The sequence below is a fragment of the Manduca sexta genome, chromosome 2, assembly GCF_014839805.1.
Source record: "Manduca sexta isolate Smith_Timp_Sample1 chromosome 2, JHU_Msex_v1.0, whole genome shotgun sequence".
NCBI classification, from domain to species: Eukaryota; Metazoa; Arthropoda; class Insecta; order Lepidoptera; family Sphingidae; genus Manduca; species Manduca sexta.
This window is the reverse complement of record NC_051116.1, coordinates 152,696-172,319: the sequence shown is the minus strand read 5'-3', so window position 1 is coordinate 172,319 and position 19,624 is coordinate 152,696. Positions and strand designations below refer to the sequence as shown.

General features: G+C 35.4%; 1 protein-coding gene across 1 annotated transcript; it reads right to left on the bottom strand.

Moving 5' to 3' along the window:
- Positions 1-280: 280 nt before the first annotated feature.
- LOC115453636 (nephrin) lies at positions 281-17,721 on the bottom strand. Its single transcript, XM_037437842.1, has 18 exons — positions 17,561-17,721; positions 17,002-17,155; positions 15,836-15,973; positions 15,219-15,383; positions 14,676-14,834; positions 14,111-14,242; positions 13,483-13,563; positions 12,903-13,185; positions 12,363-12,598; positions 10,279-10,387; positions 9,686-9,855; positions 7,178-7,348; positions 6,451-6,647; positions 4,277-4,442; positions 2,190-2,308; positions 1,320-1,454; positions 729-841; positions 281-441 (listed from the first exon to the last, which is right to left on the bottom strand). The coding sequence occupies exons 1-16, from the start codon at positions 17,678-17,680 to the stop codon at positions 1,389-1,391; spliced, it is 2,466 nt and encodes an 821-aa protein (XP_037293739.1). The 5' UTR covers positions 17,681-17,721; the 3' UTR covers positions 281-441; positions 729-841; positions 1,320-1,388.
- Positions 17,722-19,624: the final 1,903 nt, after the last annotated feature.

Genomic DNA, 19,624 nt, shown 5'->3' with positions numbered 1-19,624 from the left:
GATCAATATCCATTGGATGCATTGCACTAACTAGTTCATCGTTCCTGTATCACAATCAATTTTAAAGACTATCTACATTGTATCTAGACCACTTATTTACACATGTTCACTGTCACTTGTTTCACTAATGTCACTTGGTTCACTATTGTCACTTGGTTTACTTCCGTCACTTGTTCAAGTGCGTCACTTTACACAACATGTGTTTCGCTTCTCTTGTTAAATGACTCATCTATGGTCACGTTTTGTTTCTTATTCTCCTTTTTAATGGTGCCATATTGAGGCACGTCTGATGGTAGGTTTTGGACTGTCAATATTTGGCTTGAGTTGTGAGGGGTGCTGGTGGAAACTGGGCTCCCGTATTGGTTGCCGTATTTGTGTCGCGATGGGTCCTTCAGGATCGACTGGGGTTGCTTCACTGATGGAGTTTAGGGACATCTGGTGCTGTAACAATGGGTTTAGGTGAGTTTGAAACTTAATGAGGTCATTACGCAGTTTCTGTAAACTTCGTCTGATGTTGCTGGGTATCTAATTCGTCATAATTAAGATATAAATGTCAAAGGTCTAGGTTACTGTACACTAATATACAGTTTATATAATACTATACTGTACTGTACTATATACAATACTTTACCTATTGGTGTTGGCAACTTTTGAGTTTATGAAGTTTGATATCTATGAAGCCATCAAATATAAACTATTTGGTATATTTTAAGTCTTTCATAACTCACCTGTGTGCAATTGCCCTGATGAAGTACGGTGACATCTGGTGGTGGAACGGCGGCCATCTTGTCCAGCCTCTGACGCCTTAGAGTGCCACCAGCTGACTGTCTGTCTAGAGAAACTGTCTTATTGTTAGGTTTACTTCAGAAAACTTACATTTCAGAAATCAATAGTAATCAATTATTTTCAGATATGTAAAAATGCACGACGAATTTGCGTATTTATATTTCATATTTTTTCCGAAAAAGTAATTAATCATATAAAAAACATTCGAGATTTTCTAGAATTCTCTTTTACATTTGGAAATATCATTAAAAGTTTATTTATCATTCGCTTTAACGGCGAAGGAAAACATCGTGAGGAACCCTGCACATCTGAAAAGTTCTCTATAGGAATGTCGAAGGTGTGTGAAGTCTACCAATCCGCACTACAGCGTGGTAGACTAAGGCCTAATCCTTCTCAGTAGTAGAGGCCTGTGCTCAGCAGTGGGCAAGTATATAATACAGGGCTGATATTATTATTATTCAAAGTTTTCATATATTTACAGATCATAATTGGATAAAAAAGGAAATTTTCGAAATGGTTGAAATGAATCTTACCATCAAGCCCGTAGTTGTGCGGCGGGCTGGTCATGTGAGAAGGCGATCCTCCCGATATCCCTCCGTTCATCATGTGAGGCTTCGGTAATGGCTGAGCTCCGTACTGCTGAGGGGAGTTGGAGTGCGGCCGGCTTGCTGCAAGTAATAAAGATGGTGAGTGTGGGAGCTTGGATTGAGCTGGTGATCGTGTATGTTACCAGCGTCTTGAGAGTTGGGGGCGTTTGGAGGATTCCACCACGGTATACCCAACCTTCCGCTAAAGGAACTAGAGGTATTTTGGTTTGTATTTGTTTGGGGTTTGTATAGAATTATGTAATGGTAGGACGGCCTGGCGCTCGTCATACGTTTTTAATATCTGGCGGTTCAATGAAGGGCCATTAAGCCAGCAAACTCAATATAACTCTTTAATTTCAATTGATGCTGAGCGGTAGATGTCAATCAATTTCTCCGTGAAATAAAAAGATATTACGTTAGCGTGCAAAGTCCTAGCATTCATATTAATTGCCAATTTATTTTTAATTCTATCAAAATTAGAAAATTTTGATATAGACGTGTCGGATATTATGTGCTTAAGGAAGGTAATGCATGTCACACCTTTATTCAGGAATCAGGAGTATGTATGAGATCAGTAGTGGAGGGGGCCCGTGCCCAGAAGTGGGACAGTATATAATACAAGGCTAATATTATTATTTTCATTACAATCTTTCATATAAAGAAATCTTATATTGACATGATGTAGCGAGTTTGTTAGTCGGATATTCTTCAATAGTATAATATTTTACTAAAACAAATACGTTTTTTTTACATCGATATTTAGTATATTGCATTCTAAATTCTACTGCACAGTTATTTGTTACAAAATTCACTTACTTGTTGCAAATATTCTCCAATCAAAGGCGGGTAGGACAGATATCTATCGGAAGCCATATTGTAGTAGGATCCGTCGAGCGGTGGCATGGGACTAGGAGCCGGTACGTAGTTCGTTTTACCTGAGAATGATGCAAAATTATTTAATGCACAAAGACATTAAAATTGACGTATATTCTATAGACACGAACGTCCATATAAACTATTTGTTCAATATCTGAACTAAAATGGCAACCGAAACGTCACTGTTATAACATATTTATTCACTTGAACAAGAAATCATTTTACTTATTTGACTAATATTTTATATTCAAATCCAGGTTTACACTTAGACTCGAGTGCTTATATCATGAGCGCCACTCCGTACACAACCCCAACTGTCAATATTAACCATACTAAAGTCAGTTTGAATGGATTGCAGTTCAATTCAGTTGAACACAGTGAATGTTCGGACCGCCAAATCTAGTACGTAGTACATATATATCGATGCATTAAACTATATAGTTAGTATAGACGGGACATCAGAGCCAAATTTTTGCTCCAAAAGTTATTACTAATTGGTAATAAGTCGCTGTCTTATTTGAAATGTCCGTATGACAAGTCACAGCGTCCTTAGATATTAATACAAAAATAATATATTTTGGAAAAATATACCAATATGCGCAAAAAACGTGCCAATCACACTATTGAAAAATTATGATGTATTTTACATTAATGTTTTGCTATTTCACGGTAGATTTAGTAACCATGACATAAGCTCAAAATTTTTGTATGAATCTTCCCAATGTCCGCTCTATATAATCTTAAAACTCTGAGAATTCATGACAATGTCAACTCTATAACACGAATATATGCTATAATGACAGTTCCGTTGAACGTAACATAAGTTTGAAAATGGAACGTCCGCTGTTTAAATGGAAATTTACGTTCAACAAAATTATAACCAGCGTAAAATGTTATACGTGAAGTTGTGCACATTTGAATAGCGAACGTTCGATTTTTAAATTGACGCATGTCAGTTACGTTTAACTAAAGTATTTGAACAACATTTTCGTGCTAGGGATGTGGCCTTTTAAACCAAAACAATGTTTGAGTTCTGCTTGGTGGTAAAAATCTTAGAAGAGATGGTGTTGACTAGAGAACTAATAATAATTAATAAGTAACTAAACGAATTGTAGACTTCAAAGTTGTGATAATTAAGTAATAAACAAAACATCAAATGAAAAATAACTGTATCTACACAGTTTCATTGTCAAAAATCGACTATTGTGTCTGTGTACGTTTTCTGGACTCAAAAATGAGAACAGTAGAGAATCTCATAAGGAAAATGTAAATGCTAACAGATGTAGGTAATATCGATAAAACCGAGCGAAAAAGACTTGTAGGGATAATCAGAAACGCAAATTTTAATCGTAATCATCTAGTTTCAGATAAGGAACTCAACTGTAATCCAAATATTTCTTTGAAATGGTAGTACAACATATTACGAATTACAGTACAATTTATAGTTATTCTCCCGCCCTATTTTAAATTGTCAATTATGTCACATTGTTATTGTGTAAATGTTACACCATTGTTTTTATGCAGTGTATTCTTCATTGGAGTTTAATAAATAAATAAGTTATTTTCTCCCATTTTATACCCATATCAGTTGCGAATGGTGAATTTTTCCGAAAGTTACCCATCACAACATATAGGTACTAATATAATACTATATATGTCTACAAATCGTTCTAATGATAATTAGATTCTATATAAATACTATTTAAAGGGAAATCGGTAGGAATCTAGTTGTATGGACCTTTCGTCTCTGCCCCATATATTGTGCTATAATAACAGTGGGGTTCAGCTGGAAATCAGTGCTGTTTTGCAGCGTATACTGAGCTGGTATCCCTTCTACCACACATCATGCAATCAGTTGTGTGCCTGGTATTGTTAACTGTGTGTGTGTGTATTTTTTTTCTTTTATACTTTTTTTGTTGTTTTTATGTGTGTGTAGAGAAATAAATGATTTAAATGGTTTAAGATATTCATGTTGTTTTAAGGCTTTATTTCCACCCATTCCAATCACCATTTTAATCCAAACTCACCAGCACTCCTTCCCAAGGTGCTGTGGCCGCTGATGTCCTTATGCCGGTGCGGATGAGGCAGGGTCCTGGCGTGGTCTCCGTCGTACACGGCGTAGTTGGGCGGCGGGTAGTCCAGCGGTGGGGGAATCACGATGCCCTGGTCGTCCATGAGGTAGGCGTCCGTGGTCTAAGCGAACAATATATTATCAGAATAAAAAAAAATTGAGGGTACTTGTGATTTGACCTGGATTTTTCTATTAAAAACTGGTTTAAAAATATGTATTTTTAGCTCCCAGCTTATATAGCTTATTTAAAGGTAAAGTATAAAGTAACAGCGAATTTCTATAAAAACTTACTTCCAGAACATGGATTTTATCTCATAGCTTAAATAAGTTATTTAGGAGGTTAAGTATAAAATGACAGTTGAATAGATTTTGATTATTTTTTCTTTATTGAATTAAATGTAGGTCCAATAAATCTTAATATGAAAGCGAAAGTTGTGATATTTCGTTTTATAAGTAAATGCCTGATAAAAAAATGCTGAAATTTGGAAATGTCTTGTGTTAACACATAGAATATATCCCCGTAAATTACACAGGCCTTTTGTATTGCAAAATATCTTTTATGGACCTTCGCAGTCTCCTAACTCCTAATAAATTATCTTTACATAATTGTACAGTGGAACATTAATATCCAAAAACCTTAATTATTAAATCAAGATCTATACTAATAAAAGCTGAAGAGTTTTTGAACGCGCTAATCAAAGGAACAACACCGATTTTGCAATTTTCACTAGCAGAATGCTATATAACTCCTAAGTGCTATGGCCTACTTTTCATCCCGAGCGAATATTTATCCCAAAACACCTTATTTCGGCAAGCGGAGCTGCAAGCAAACGCTACTCTTTTATAATACTAGTTATATATTTTTCAGTCTATACCTGACTGGTCAATGAACTTTAGGACGAAATTGAAAGAAAGTCAGTTAAGAAGAGGTCACATTGGCGTCAAAAATCTAAAATCTCACGATGGAATGTTTTAGATCATTAAACGACTTTAAATTCGCTGTATTTATGGCGCAGTATGAAAATAAAGATCTTGAGACTGTAATTGGAGAGTTCAAACATTGAAGATTTAAAGCGAGGTTATTATATTTTGGGAGTTTAATAGTAAAGATTTTGTCTATGATTAATGTAGTTCACTGATGGCTCGGTGGCTTACTGCATGTGCGGCAGCGCTCTGAGGTCCTGGGTTCGAAGCACGGGCCGGGCAAAGTGATATTTGGATTTTACTGCTCAGTGAAAACCCGGAGTTTGGAATTTGTGTCCGATATGGCTATAGGCTCGCCCTCTATCACACCATGAGACGGAACACAATTGGCGAAAAGTGAGTGCCCTGGTTGCGCCTCTGCATACCCTTTCGGGGATGAATGCATGAAGTGTGTTGTATGTTATTAATGTAGTTGATTCACAAATTTGATGTCAAAAAAAGAAATCTAAGACCCACAGATATAGAACTAAGCATTTTCTAAAACCAACATGAATTAATTATCTCAGACTATAATGCTCGCGTCTCGCCTACGTAAATCCTTTTTGAGCTAAAAAGTGGCGTAGTTTACTTAAATACGGCGTGAATCAATAGTTCACCTACACACAAACTTCACCTTTATTAAACACAGACATTACGTCTTTTATTGTTAAAGAGAGAGAGATGAAGGTATAGCAAAAATTTTTTGCCAAAACTTTCCGTTCCATAATATAATAGAAAGCAGGCCTATTACTGTATTGGACATAAATTACAAACTCCAGGCTGACACTGACCAGAAAAATTCAATATTACTGTGCACGACTTAGGATTCCATTTCGGGACTTCAAAGCGGTGTCGCTTTGCGCACGCAACTGAAGCAGGCACCTTTTATATTACATTATATTCAACTAGCTTTTGCTTAGGCTTCGCCCGCGGGAAGAAGTTTTACAGAATTTTTTTTTTCGACTTAAGTACTTGATATGTATCGTTATATTATAAAAAAATTACATAAAATCATTATAAATTGTAGCCTATGTGTTATTCTGATGTATAACCAATATTACTGTAAAGTTTTTTCCAAATCCGTTCAGTAGTTTTTTCGTGAAAGAGGAACAAACATATATTCTCACAAACTTTCGTATTTATAATATTAGTAGGATATTGACTTACCTGGCTCAGCATATGCCTGTTGGGCATCGTAGGCACCTCAGGGATGGGCGGAGGTTGTCGGTCATCCCCCTCATCTTGGGAATACGTCTCAGATTTCTCTGAAACCGAGCTCAGAGTTTCCCCAGTCATCGTATCGTTGTATGACGATGGCGCGTACATTTCTATCGTGGCCGATTTCGACGACTGGCCCGCTTGCTCTGCGCGAAACGGAACGTTATTTTGACAGGTGTCAGATTTGACAGCTGTCAGATTGTGGTTTAAATAGTGCAGAAGTAATAAGTTTGTAATTGTTGCAACGTATTTTATAGTATGTAATATTATGGCATTAATTATTAATTCTACACTAATTAACTTTTCATGATTTCAGCAGCATTTATGAAGTACAGAATCATTAAAATAAGTAATGAATGTAACAAATACTATTCGTTTAAACTATTCTAAAATGTATACACACACATTTTAACTACACAAGAAGCTTGGGACATTAATGATTCTACAAAAAGCCTATTAAAGCAATGATCAATTTTATTATCCCCATTGTATTTTTATTTCTCTAATAACAATAAAAATAATAATAACAATGTAAAAAACATATTTGTGATAAAAAAAACGTTAAATCAGCGCGACAAAATAATTTAAAATTAGAATTCAAAAAAACAAATCAACGAATTCTTTTTTCAAATAAATGATAACTTCAAAATAAAAATAAAAAAAAAACAAAAAATACCTTTCAACCTTCTCGAACGCCTTTTCAATATGAAACAAGCGATCAAGGCGGCGTTAATGAAAACCAACACAACCCCAGTGATGGACACGTAAATGACGACTGATTTTGACACATCAGCCTGATCCACATACTCCGTGGAGATTACGTTCAGCTCGCCTACTTCTGATGAAGCTGGGTGCAAAATAAAAACAGAATTAGCAAAAGAAAAAAAAAATGGCGTCTTAGTTGAGTAACTTTGAGTTGAATGTTTTAGTTGAAAAGAAAATTTTGTGACAGGTTTAATAAATTAAAATTGAGTTATCATAATGCTATCCGAAAGTGCGTCAATTAAAGTTATTATTTTCCATAGACTGGTAAAACCCTTTAGTCAAATTACTTTTAATATAAACAAACTATCAATAAAGTGAAATTTTAATAAATATTGTAGTTATTAATATTTTAAAATTTATTTTTAGAATACCAGCTACGATTGCAACAATACAATTGCGTAGCTTCTAATTCCATAATCCAATATTACTTATCTTAAATCATCTATGAGATAGAATAAGGTCATGTTGCAACTTATTTAATAAATATATCAACAATTCTAAGAAATTCACATCGCACAAATATGATCGAGCAATTTTATGCGCATACTTTTTCACATGGAGTAAAATCGGATTATTCGCAAACCAATGAATCGGCAGATTTAGATAGTAATGCCAACCCGCGTTTCGGATATTGTCCGTTCATGTATTTATGTTCTAGTTTACTTGAATACGAAATACATCCAGCTGTTGTATCGAATTCATAAAATCTATCTGTTCCTTGTGTATATTTATGCGTTCAATTTTGTATTTTGTAGCACAAATCAATATGATTTGAAGCGATAGGTTAGGTTATGTTTTTTAAATTGTACTTTTGCAATATTTAATAAAAAAACAATATCATAGTGAAAATTAAAATAATAATTTCAACTTTTAAACATTCAGTCAAAGGAACTCAAACCATACAGCCTTGAATTTTAAATCTATCCACTCCAAACCTCTGATCCTCTTGTTAGTCCTTCGATGCAGACAGAATCCGATCAGCAGTACATTTAGGAGTATCAAAGCTGTTCCCACTATGGTCCCGGTGATGATAAAAACTCCAGGGACGTTATAGGAACTATATTCTTCGGAACTAGATTGTACTGATGATGGGATCATGTCTAGGAAGCGTGGAAATAAGGATAAAGATTATTTTTTATCCAGGCTTAGCCACTATAATCCAGTTTTTAATTCGATGGAATGAATTTACGGGCGAATTTGATTATACATAGATAAAAATAAGAGTTTTGAAGATATTAATGTAGTTTTATACGGGCCCTTTTCAATAATAAAATATTATAGAATCCAAACAAAATATTTTAAAACCGGTCCGTTGCATTTTCTTATACTTGCACGACAAAGTGACTCCGATGCCCCTGATGGTAAGTGGACTGGGCTCTAATAGAATGTTGACTGACGAGAGATAACTCCTCAGCAGTCGACAATATTGTTTTTGGAACTGGTATTGAATCTATAATAATATCAGCCCTGTATTATATACTTGCCCACTGCTGAGCACGGGCCTCCTCTACTACTGAGAGGGATTAGGCCTTAGTCCACCACGCTGGCCTAGTGCGGATTGGTAGACTTCACACACCTTCGAAATTCCTATAGAGAACTTCTCAGATGTGCAGGTTTCCTCACGATGTTTTCCTTCACCGTTAAAGCGAACGATAAATTCACAAAGAATGCACACATGATTTTTTTAAAAAGTCAGAGGTGTGTGCCCTTTGGGATTTGAACCTGCGGACATTCGTCTCGGCAGTCCGTTCCACACCCAACTAGGCTATCGCTGCTCTTAATTGAATCTATAGAATCTGATTTTTATTGATACGATCCACTAAGGATTAACTGGGATCATTTTTGGATTTACAGTTGCCACTGTTGTCTAATCCATCTTATTAAAAACTCGAGTGTATACTGGATTTAATAGGAAGCGCAGTGTAGTTAAAAAATAATGATCGCCAGAATTATGGCGGCCTATTTACGATTTTATAGATTTTATTTTATTGTCGTCAATTAAGAAAGTTCAACTAAACTTTACTGTCTCGAGAGGACTTCTTAAACTATTGATTCTTCGTTAATATCTTTAAGGTATATTGTAAAAGTCAGGTATGTAGAATTTTCGCAAAATGTTAGTAATAAGACTGAGGTCTATTTCACGAAGTATGATGGAGCAGTTAGATGTTATCTGATATCAAAGTATGTTTAAAAGACCTTAAGCTTGTGTACATTTTTAAGATTTGTTGCACAAAATTTTGATGATTATTTGGTATTTTGAAATCGTCTGGAACAATACAATTGCTATACTTTGAATTTAAATAATGATACTGAAATTAAACACCAAATTCCTAAGTAATAAGATACAAAATTAACGAAGCCTTCTCTCCATCATTAATTTCATCGAAATATAAATCTAGATCAAGCCTTGAACACTTACTTAGTGTAGTAATCTTCGTATCGTCCGGTCTATATTTGCTTTGTCCAATTTTGTTTAGCGCCATTATGGAGAATACATAGTCTGTACTCTTCTCTAATCCACCGATGGTGAAGGTTGTAGCGTTTTTGGGCATCACGTCTTCATATTTATATGCGTCGTCGTAAATTTTTCTGGAATTTGGATTTTCGTTTACTAGATTGTCACTTGAAAGGGTTTTGATAGATATTTTAAATAAAGAAAACTATCAAAAATGTAGGAGTTAAATTGATTAGCATTTTAGATATATCAACTTATAAAACAATCACATTGTTATTAAACTAAATTATTCAGACTTAAATAACGTTTAAAAATATAGTTCTAAAATTATTTGTAATAATACTCAAAGGAAAAAGACTTTTAAAATATTTACTTAACATCTCAGATCTCAGGATGGCGAGCGCAGTGGAATACCAAACAATACTTTGTAATTCAAGGTGTTGGTGTTTCTACTGTTTATGAGTGATCGTATCGCTTACCATCAGGCGAACGGCAAGCTCGTCTCGTCATTAAAAGCAGTAAAAAGTATCTAAAATATAATTTAAATACCGACTTACCTGTATCGTATTCTGTACCATGAAGTGAGACCTCCGTCGAACCCTGGCACCCACTCTAAAGTGACCGTGCTGTGGGTAACGTTCGACACCGTCAGCGATATCACTTGATCTGGAAAGGAAACTGTTGTTAGATTACGTTCTTCAGCACTATTATATAGGATCTAATAGCTAGTGGAATGTGATATCTGCCTACCTCTGCTAAATAAAAGACGTAATGTATGTAATATATTCTTTTATCTAAATTTGTTTTCATACGGACACGGCAGAGTGACTCACTGTACCTGATGGTTAGTAGAGTGAGGTCAGTAGAATGGCGACTGACGAGAGATGATTAAAAAAACTAGCGATCAACTGAGTCGAAATTATTAACTGAGCTGTAGATATTTACTTAGTGATGGAAGGGTCTGTTAGGTGCTATTGTAATGTATTTAAAATAAACCAAGCAACAGTCTGATGTGCAAATTTAAGTTGTAATATGGAACTGCTATTAGCAACTATATTTATTTATGCTGGTGGTTGTATACATTTTATATACGTCCTGAGAGCGACCACCTGTTCTAAAAAAGGTTTATTTCAATAAATACACAATAGAGATATGCTATTTAAATAATTATATTCTTCATGGCCATGATGCTATTGCTGGTGGTAGGATATATTTTGTTTCGCCCCGAGAGCGACCACTGTACATAAGGTTTTAAAATCCGCCATAGCGTCCCACATAAGTATGTCGCATTGCGGGATCAGCCTGTGTATATCCGGCTCCAACAGGCCGGTGTAATTGTGTCGACTGGCAATCGTAATTATCTCTCGTCAGTAGACATTCTATCTTCATTCCACTCCGCTTACCACCACGTGCAGTGGAGGCTCTTGGCCTTTCCTGTATAAACTAGTTGTCAAATTACTAATGCAACTATCACTTTTAAAGTTTTTCTCAGCATTCATCGTGTGCGCGCCGCTTAACTATTGTAACGCCTGAACCAAACATCAGGTGGCTTTTCAATATTCAATAAGGCCAGCCCAAAACGCGGTATTGAGCCGAAATTAGAACGGACGCTTATTAGCATCTGTTTTGCATTTGATATAAATAGATGAATGGAGGTTGGTTTTAGTTGGCTTTGATATTTGTTCAGGCATGGCTCCAAGTAATCAACTCTTTATATATTAATGGAAATATGGGCTTAATGAATCTCGCCTTTTGGTTCAATCTGTTTGCGTTATATGCAAGTTTTGATTGCAGTTAGTGAAGTTTGTGATCACGTTAACATGTTATTTGTAAAGTTGAGCGGTGCCAAGGCTTTATTGATGTTATTTTTATGTTTTACCTTGTATTAATTATATACTGCATAGATGCTTCCGATAAAGTCTTTACATTTTACAACGACTTTTATGGGTTCAAATCGTGCTTGCAAAACGCACAACAATTAACAAAAAATATGGCCAATGTCTCTGTAGTCTGTTCTACTCACACCCACCCTTCTTCTTTTATTATTATGAACAAAATTCTCTTAGATCTTTAGATTGGAAGGTAGACAGGGTATGTCGGATTTTTATTGATTAAGAATCCCACGTCGGCCTCCATTAGCACTTTAGGATTTCAAGTCCTCGAGTTTAATACGTTGAAACTAGCCTGTCTTATCTTTATTGATGTAAAAGGATACGGCTTTATTTATTTACTAGCAGCTCTGGCCGCTTGAAAAGATTTCCGGGATAAAATGAAGACTTTATTTTAAGTTAGACGTCTAGCTATACATCGTTGAAAAGGGTATTGAATAATTTTGCTTGATTCGTGTACAAACATACATACAGACAGAAAAACATTCTAAAAACTGTATTTTTGACTTTTGTGGCTCTAACCGTGCGGGTAGTCTTGTTAGTTAATAGTTTTTATTATTATAATAGCTTTTGCTCGCGACTTCGCACACGTGAATAAATTTTTCCGGGATATAAAGTAGCCTAAAACCTTCCCAGGGTCTTAACTTATCTCCACATTCAATTTCATAAAAATCTGTTCACTAGCTTTTGAGAAAATCGATAACATACAGACAGAAAAGGGGACTTTGTTTTATAATATGTATATTACTAACCTGGTGCACTTGTGATATCCAACTTAACAGTGGCGGAACTGAAGCCCAAGTCGTTCCTGGCGCCGCATTCGTACGAGCCGTAGTCGGAGGACGTGACGTCATTGATGAGGAGCACCGAGGAGTAAGTGATGGGGTCTATCTTGTGGTACTCGGCGAAGTACTTTGTGGAAGTGTTTACTGGTAACGTGCTGCCGGTTTTGGACCACGTGAAGTTTGGCGCTGGTGCGGATTTGCATCTGGAAATAAAGAGGTTTGTAGAACTTGGATAGAAGGGCGAAGTTTTAGGGATATTTAAGATAACATTGGAAGTTGTTTTTCTTTTATAATTAACAATGTAAAAATGCGAGTAAAATAGTAACTTATATTTAAGTAAACTTTTTGGTTTTCGCTAGATTTCCTGTTGACAAGCAAGTGTTTATTCGATTTTACGATAACGTTACTGAAAATTAATGAGTATTCAATTATTTCCTTGCCAATCCCAAGTCAATAAAAGGCTGTTCTTGACCCATACCCCACATGTCATTAAAAGAATATACTTACTTGCAAGTCAACCTTCCAACTTGACCGACATTGGACGCAGATTTAGCCAAATTCGGTGCACTGTCCATCTCTGGTTTAAACTTGACAATGAGCATAACGTTTTCCTTTGACTCTCCTCCTATTCCATTGTCTACCACGCATTTGAAGTTCCCTACATCCTCTCTCGTTGGCTGGTTTATGTGGAGATAGCTGGTCGAGTTTCTAGGTTCAAAGGTCACAGATTTGGGATCGATTTTGTATCCTTTCCTTTCCCATCGTATATGATCTGAGGTTAATGGGTTTCCTACAAGAAATATGTTGTTAGAAATTTTGTACGTAGTTTTGCAATATGGTGTAAAGAAAATTGACTAAACATATGAACACCTAATAAATTCAATAAAGTCAGAGACTATTTCTTCAAAACAATCCAAAATAGAAATCTTTCTATTTCTATTTCGTTGTTCTATCAATAAAGGTTATTAAAATGTTAAACTAACTATCGGTTTCTAGTTTCTTTATTTACATCAAATAATAGAAAATCAACACTGTATTAATATTCCTAGATATGTTTCTAGAAAACATTTCGACGTATTTGCCTTACCTGTAGCCGTACAAGATAAAATGGCGTCTTCGTTGGGATTTGTAATTCCATTTTGCGACGCTGATACGATGCTTGCAGGATCTGAGGAAAATATTTATGTACTCGCAGGCAATTTAGGAATAGATATCTATACAAATACTTCCAAGTAATGGGACTTTTAGTTAGTACTGAAGTTATAGTTAATTCAAATAGACATTCAAACCAAGTTAAGTTTACCCAACATTTTTATAGTCCCAAATAATGAACCAACCCTGTATTACAATTGTTCCACTACTGGGTATATGCCTTCTACTACTGTGAGGGTAAATCCTTTCAAAAACTAGGCCTAAACGCCTAGCTATTCTTAATAAATTAAAACCTTTTTATATAAATTCAGTGATAAAAACAATATTCCCCAAAAGTATAACTTCAGCGATTCAGATTTTATAACTTCTTCTGCTGGATGGTTTTTTTCGTTGACTTTTACAATTCGTGGTCAACCTTTATTTAAAAAACCACAATTACCACGATATGATACTATTGGTCTACTGCGATACGAGCCTGAAGCCCAGTACAGCAACCACCGTGAACTGATATTGTTGTATCTTGAATAAATAAATAAAAAAAAATAGGTAAGCTAGTTACTTACAGTGAACATTTATGCTGATGTTGGCAGTAGCAGCTCCCTGGGAGTTGACAGCCTCGCACGTGTACACACCGGCGTCGTGGCGAGACAGTCGGGTCAAGTTCAACATACTTCCTTCCGAAAGTATTCTGTCATCTACGAAGAAACATTAAAAAATCAACGGAGATCGAAGACTTGTAATTTTAGTATAAATAATAAGATTAATTAATATATATATTTTCCTTTACTATAAACAATATGTAGTTAGTAAGCCCTCTTAGCAACAAGTACAAGTAAATAGTTATAGAAGTAATGATTATCATTTTAATGATGATACAATACCATAATGTAATTTGACTGACCCGATATAATACAACAGTTTACTTCAAGCTGATGATTACAGTAATGACATTGACGATAGTACTAACTCTGAAGTTAAAATTGAAGGTATTGATAATGAAAATGATATAAAACAACTTACTCTTCCTGCTACAACAGTTTAAAATATATCAGTTATTATATACTATATTGGTACTAACATTGATGTTAAACTTAAAGATTATGAAAATGATGCAAATCAATAACTTACTACCGCTGCTATAAGAAGACTGTGTGATGGGGAGTCCGTCCTTGGTCCAAGTGTAAGTGATGCTTCCAGGGTTGCCATCAGCTCGTAATACTACGATTAGCGGTTCGTTTTCTACTCCAACTGTTGTGTAGGGCGTTGCTTCGTCGAATATTGGCGCGTCTGAAATGAATAGTTTGGTTAAAATATGGTTTAAATTGAGAGCAACGTTAAACCTTTAAAAAAAGAGAAGAAAAAAAATTATGTTACCAAAAGAATTTTGTTTGATGTTTAAAACTGGTTGTTCAGCTTACTTCAACTCTCTTTACAGGATTCAATTCGTGTTAGAAAAACCTAAACTGTGTTTCGGGCCTGGGATTATAACCCAGGGTTTCCTAGTCAGAAGTTGTTAGAAGAGTATATTTATAGTCTGAGGAGGCAATAACTTAATGAACTAGAAGATAGAGAGATATTTAAAAATAATAAGGCTATTCATAAACATTTACTAGGTTTGCACCAAAAAAAAACACTACAGCTTTCACCATTAATAATATTACTATTACTCACAAAGAACTTTCAACGCCATAGCATCGTGGACGCTTCTCTGTAGCGCTTCGTTCGTGGCTTGGCAGGTGTAGATCGCACCGTTCATGTCTTTGGTGATCTTCAGCTTGAGTTCTATTGTTGACACTGTTCCTCCGTGAAGACCTTTCTTGAGCTGCATTGGTAGACCTGTTAGAGGATATGAGCTTTATTTAAGGAAGGTTGTGGCAGTTAGTAGAAAATACGTTATAGTTTGCAGGAAATATAAAAGGTTGATTTTATCTAGTGTTGCAATTGCATTTATTAGTATGCAAGTAGGGACTTTATTAAGAAAATATGCGCACTCAGGGTGTGATTCCTGATATTGGATTTTATTGCCAGTTCATTTAAGTATTCATTTATTGTGCCATGTAAGCTTACAGATCATTAACTATGAAATAAAGGGTTAATTTTATTATCTACTAAAGAATTAAAACTATTTTTCACCACTTCAGCACACGAGTGTCAAAGAATACGTTTTCTGTTAACCAGTTTCATTATCAAAATTTTGGATATCGTTGAGAATTTTTATAAAGTTATGTTAATCAAAATAAAGCTTTCTATTGATGGAGATAAAGCTTTATTTACGATAGAATACTTACCTTGCACAGGTATACCATCCCGCCACCAGGATAAGGCGGCTGGTGGGTTACTAGAGGCTGCATCGCAGTACAGTGTGGCTTCGATTCCCGGTTTCAACTTTTCAGGTTCTGCTCTCACTTTCACTGCTTCTGGGGCGACTATTGGGAAATTAAAGTTATTTTTAGATTTTTTTATTAGAGACCTTATTGTTTTTAGATCTAGGTTTATTGCGCCAAAAGAGGTTTGATCATACTTGTTTTAAAAATAATTAGGCTAAAGACATTGGAAACCAGTTTCAAAGAAAGACTACGCCGAAACGGACTGTTGCTAATATCGCTGAAGCAGTTTCATAGTACTAATGTATGACAACTGGTTAGCCTCTGTGGGATTACTTCTTTAATATAGCAATCTGATATAGCGAGTACAACTGGCAATCAACTCTCTTTGAATTTTAGAATTTGAACCACAAAAGCCAGTTTTAAAATAATCTTTTTGTACAGTATAATTTTACATTAACTACTAGCGGAATGTAGACCCGTAAAATATTTAACTAACCCCAAAACTGTGCAAATTAGTGAGGATTAAAACTGCAATTTCTTTACGTCATATTTTATTTTAAGACCTTTTTCAGGGCTTAACGTAAAGTGGAATATTATGGTTGCTCAAAGTGAAATTCGCCATTCTATCTAGTCAGACCTTCCTGCTTTTTTTTTGGTTATTAAATCCGAATCGTTTACCGATGTGCAGAAAAAGAAAGATCGAAACATAACTTGGTGACCGAAGCATTTTTAGTTCAAGTAAGTAAGATTTTGCTGTGATCGCTCTAAAGTGAATGTGATGATTAATAAAAGTACAAACAGATGTTAACGTCGTATTGGAATACTGTGTGCTCTGGCATGTAGTGTTTGATAGTACATTACGCGACGCTATGACGCATTGACGCGCAGTGAAACGCTTTCGACCAAGTCCTCAAATTACTTAACACAATATTTAATTCATATTCCTAAAGCTATAATATGACTTAATGATTTTCTTAAAGACATTCGACTGACTTTTTTGATAATTCCCAGATAAGTGAAGTTTTCTTAACTACTGATAAACTTTTGATGTTCATTAATTCATTTGAATTACAGTATTTAAGTCAGAATTCAATCCTCAATCCCAGTAAATACTGTTAAAAACTTACAATGAACGTTCAAAGTGACTTTTTCGAAGAGTGGGATCTCAGTGGCGCTGTTGGTGGCTTCGCATCTGTACTGCGCTTGGTTGTCAGTCACGTTCGTCAGGATAGAGATCTCTGCAGACACTGACTTCTCCGTAGTCTTCGTTACTGAATGTATCTGGTGAAAAAGAAAGAGTTTAGAAGCGCGGAGCTTACATAGGATATGAGGGCTCAGGGAGTGTGACNACGTACAGGGAGCGTGGTGTGACACGCGGGCGGTGGAGCGACGAGCTGATGGGAGTGTATGAGAGCTCAGGAGCGAGTGTGAGGTTGAACCTTCGTACGGGACGTGAAGAACTGAATTCTGGTAGCAGAGCTGGTAGAATATGTTGGTGGCGTAATACTGGAATAGCCCTCGTGTGTCGCGTTCCTTAATCACCCGGTGTCCAGTTTTTAACAGACCGGCATTGTGTCGACGGTCGAAGGACTATTATTCCGTGATATTTCTTGGTAATGTACCTGGCCCCTTCAGTTCGCGTATAGAGTGACTTCCACGTGCTCGTATAAAAAGGGAATAGCTTACCTTCTTATCATTCTTGAACCACGTGAGAGTGGCCAGGGGGTTTCCTCCGGTGGAGATGCAGGACAGCTTCTGCACCGTGCCAGCTGATAGAGTCGTTCCTGGTATGTACCCGGTGATCATCGGAGCATCGGGGGGATCTGGGGGTAAACAGAGGTTTATATTGTTTTTGTGTCAAAATAAACCGTCATCCAGTAATTAGGTACAGACAGCTGCCTGAATGTCATTTCTCCTCTAGAGAATCCAGTCTAGGGGAAAATATGCTAGAAAAAATTATACAAAAGTATTTTAAAATCCATCACAGGCAAAATCGGTTTCATTTGTAATTAAGATAATTTTTTAAAGTTATTGTTTCGCAGCATCACTTAAGTTGAAGACCTATCCAGGGGTTTTATACATAGTTCACTTTTGTGGGTTAAAAGTTTGGTAATTCAGGACATAGTCTATTTGTTTATCAAAGTTCATCCAAATACGTTCAGCGATTAATGCGTTTCGCTTAAGAAAACATACGACAAATTAAAATCAAAAAATCTTCACACCCTTCGAAGTATTTTAAAATAAAAATATTTGAACACCACTCCACAGTTTTTCTAGTCTAAAACAAGCAGCGAAGCGCAGACACCCCTCGTTTGAGGTTAAGCATCCCGCTATCTACTTTATGGCCGCCATTTTACTTTTGTTTAATTTTTTTTCGGCAAAATCGGCGGAGTAATTTCGACTGCGTTTAACTTTGGTATGAATAATGGTTTTGTTATTATATTTTATATTTCTTTAGTTTTTTACTTTTGTTTTTTTTTTTATCCGGGTCAAATTAGGAACACAGTGTATGATTTGTATAGCAATTAATATATATTGTTGAATTTTTATTCAATTCACACCCCATGCCTTATATCCTCTAAGAGGTAGACGGAGGGGGAATAGGTGCCCTTACCACCGTGTGTATCACACCATGGGACGGATTCCATGATGTGTCAGTGATTTTGTACCAATATTCTAAAAAAATCTATTTCATTACGTACATATATTTTGCGAAATACTCAAATAACAATGTAATTAATATCTCTATTATAATAAACAAGCTCAAAATAACAGTAAATTAACTTATTAAAAATGTATCTTATTTAATTAATAGTTCATTAAAATTTAATTAAAGTAAGCGAAATTGCTCTCTATTTCATTCAGAAAACCAAATTACTCTAATTCAGTCTTTTATCAAAACGTCAGTGAGTTAGCCTAAATAAAAGATAAGGTTTAATTTATAAAGCTCATCAAATTAAGCATGGATATAAAACACAAGTAGTATACAGATGGGTCAATTTTGACCCAAGCTTGAGTAACCACCAATTACATCTACAATTATATAGATTGTCTAAGAAATAAACTTCAAATATCTCTAAAATACACACAAAATCACTAACTCAAATTACATCAAAATAAGACCCAATATACAATGACATAAGATGACTTTTATGACATAAAATTCTAAAGTGTAATTCATTAAAATGCAGCCAATTTAGGGGTCACTTCTGACCCGGCCAGCGGTCAAACACGGCATTACAATGTAGAATCAGCAGAGATTTTCTTAATAAATACAGTTTACGGTATCGTCTACCCTCGGACCGTTTATTCGTGTCACGTACGCTTTAATGTTGGGCCGTAGGGTAAGCGAGTTGTGACGCGGTAGCGGGAGCGGATGAAGGAATGAAAAATTGCTTAAATTCACTATTTTATGGGAGGTTATTGATGATTAGTGCAGACAGCTTGAGCTTGAAATAATTTTAGTACGACCAAGATGTAGTTTAAGGTGTAATTTTTCATAAATTTGAGTTTTGTGTCTGCGATTTGTCTTACTTTATACCATTTAGGTATTAACAATTACCCTCGAGCCATTCATCAATCTATAGTCATGTCGTGGATAATTAATTATTTTAATCTGTTATGTTTTTTCTGTAGTTTTCGAAATAAAGAAAATCTATCTATATATATAAAAATGAATCCCTATTTCCCTTGGTCACGCCATCACGCGTGAACGGCTGGACCAATTTCACTATTTTTTTTGTTGTGTTT

Bases quoted from the DNA above. Each gene is read 5' to 3' on its own strand.
- LOC115453636 (XM_037437842.1), bottom strand. From the start codon at position 17,680: ATGATCACCGGGTACATACCAGGAACGACTCTATCAGCTGGCACGGTG. The intron at 7,349-9,685 runs GTAAGTGTTCAA...TTTTGCACCCAG, and splicing joins TACGAAGATTACTACACTAA to CTTCATCAGAAGTAGGCGAG. The intron at 2,309-4,276 runs GTGAGTTTGGAT...CATCATTCTCAG, and splicing joins CACCTTGGGAAGGAGTGCTG to GTAAAACGAACTACGTACCG.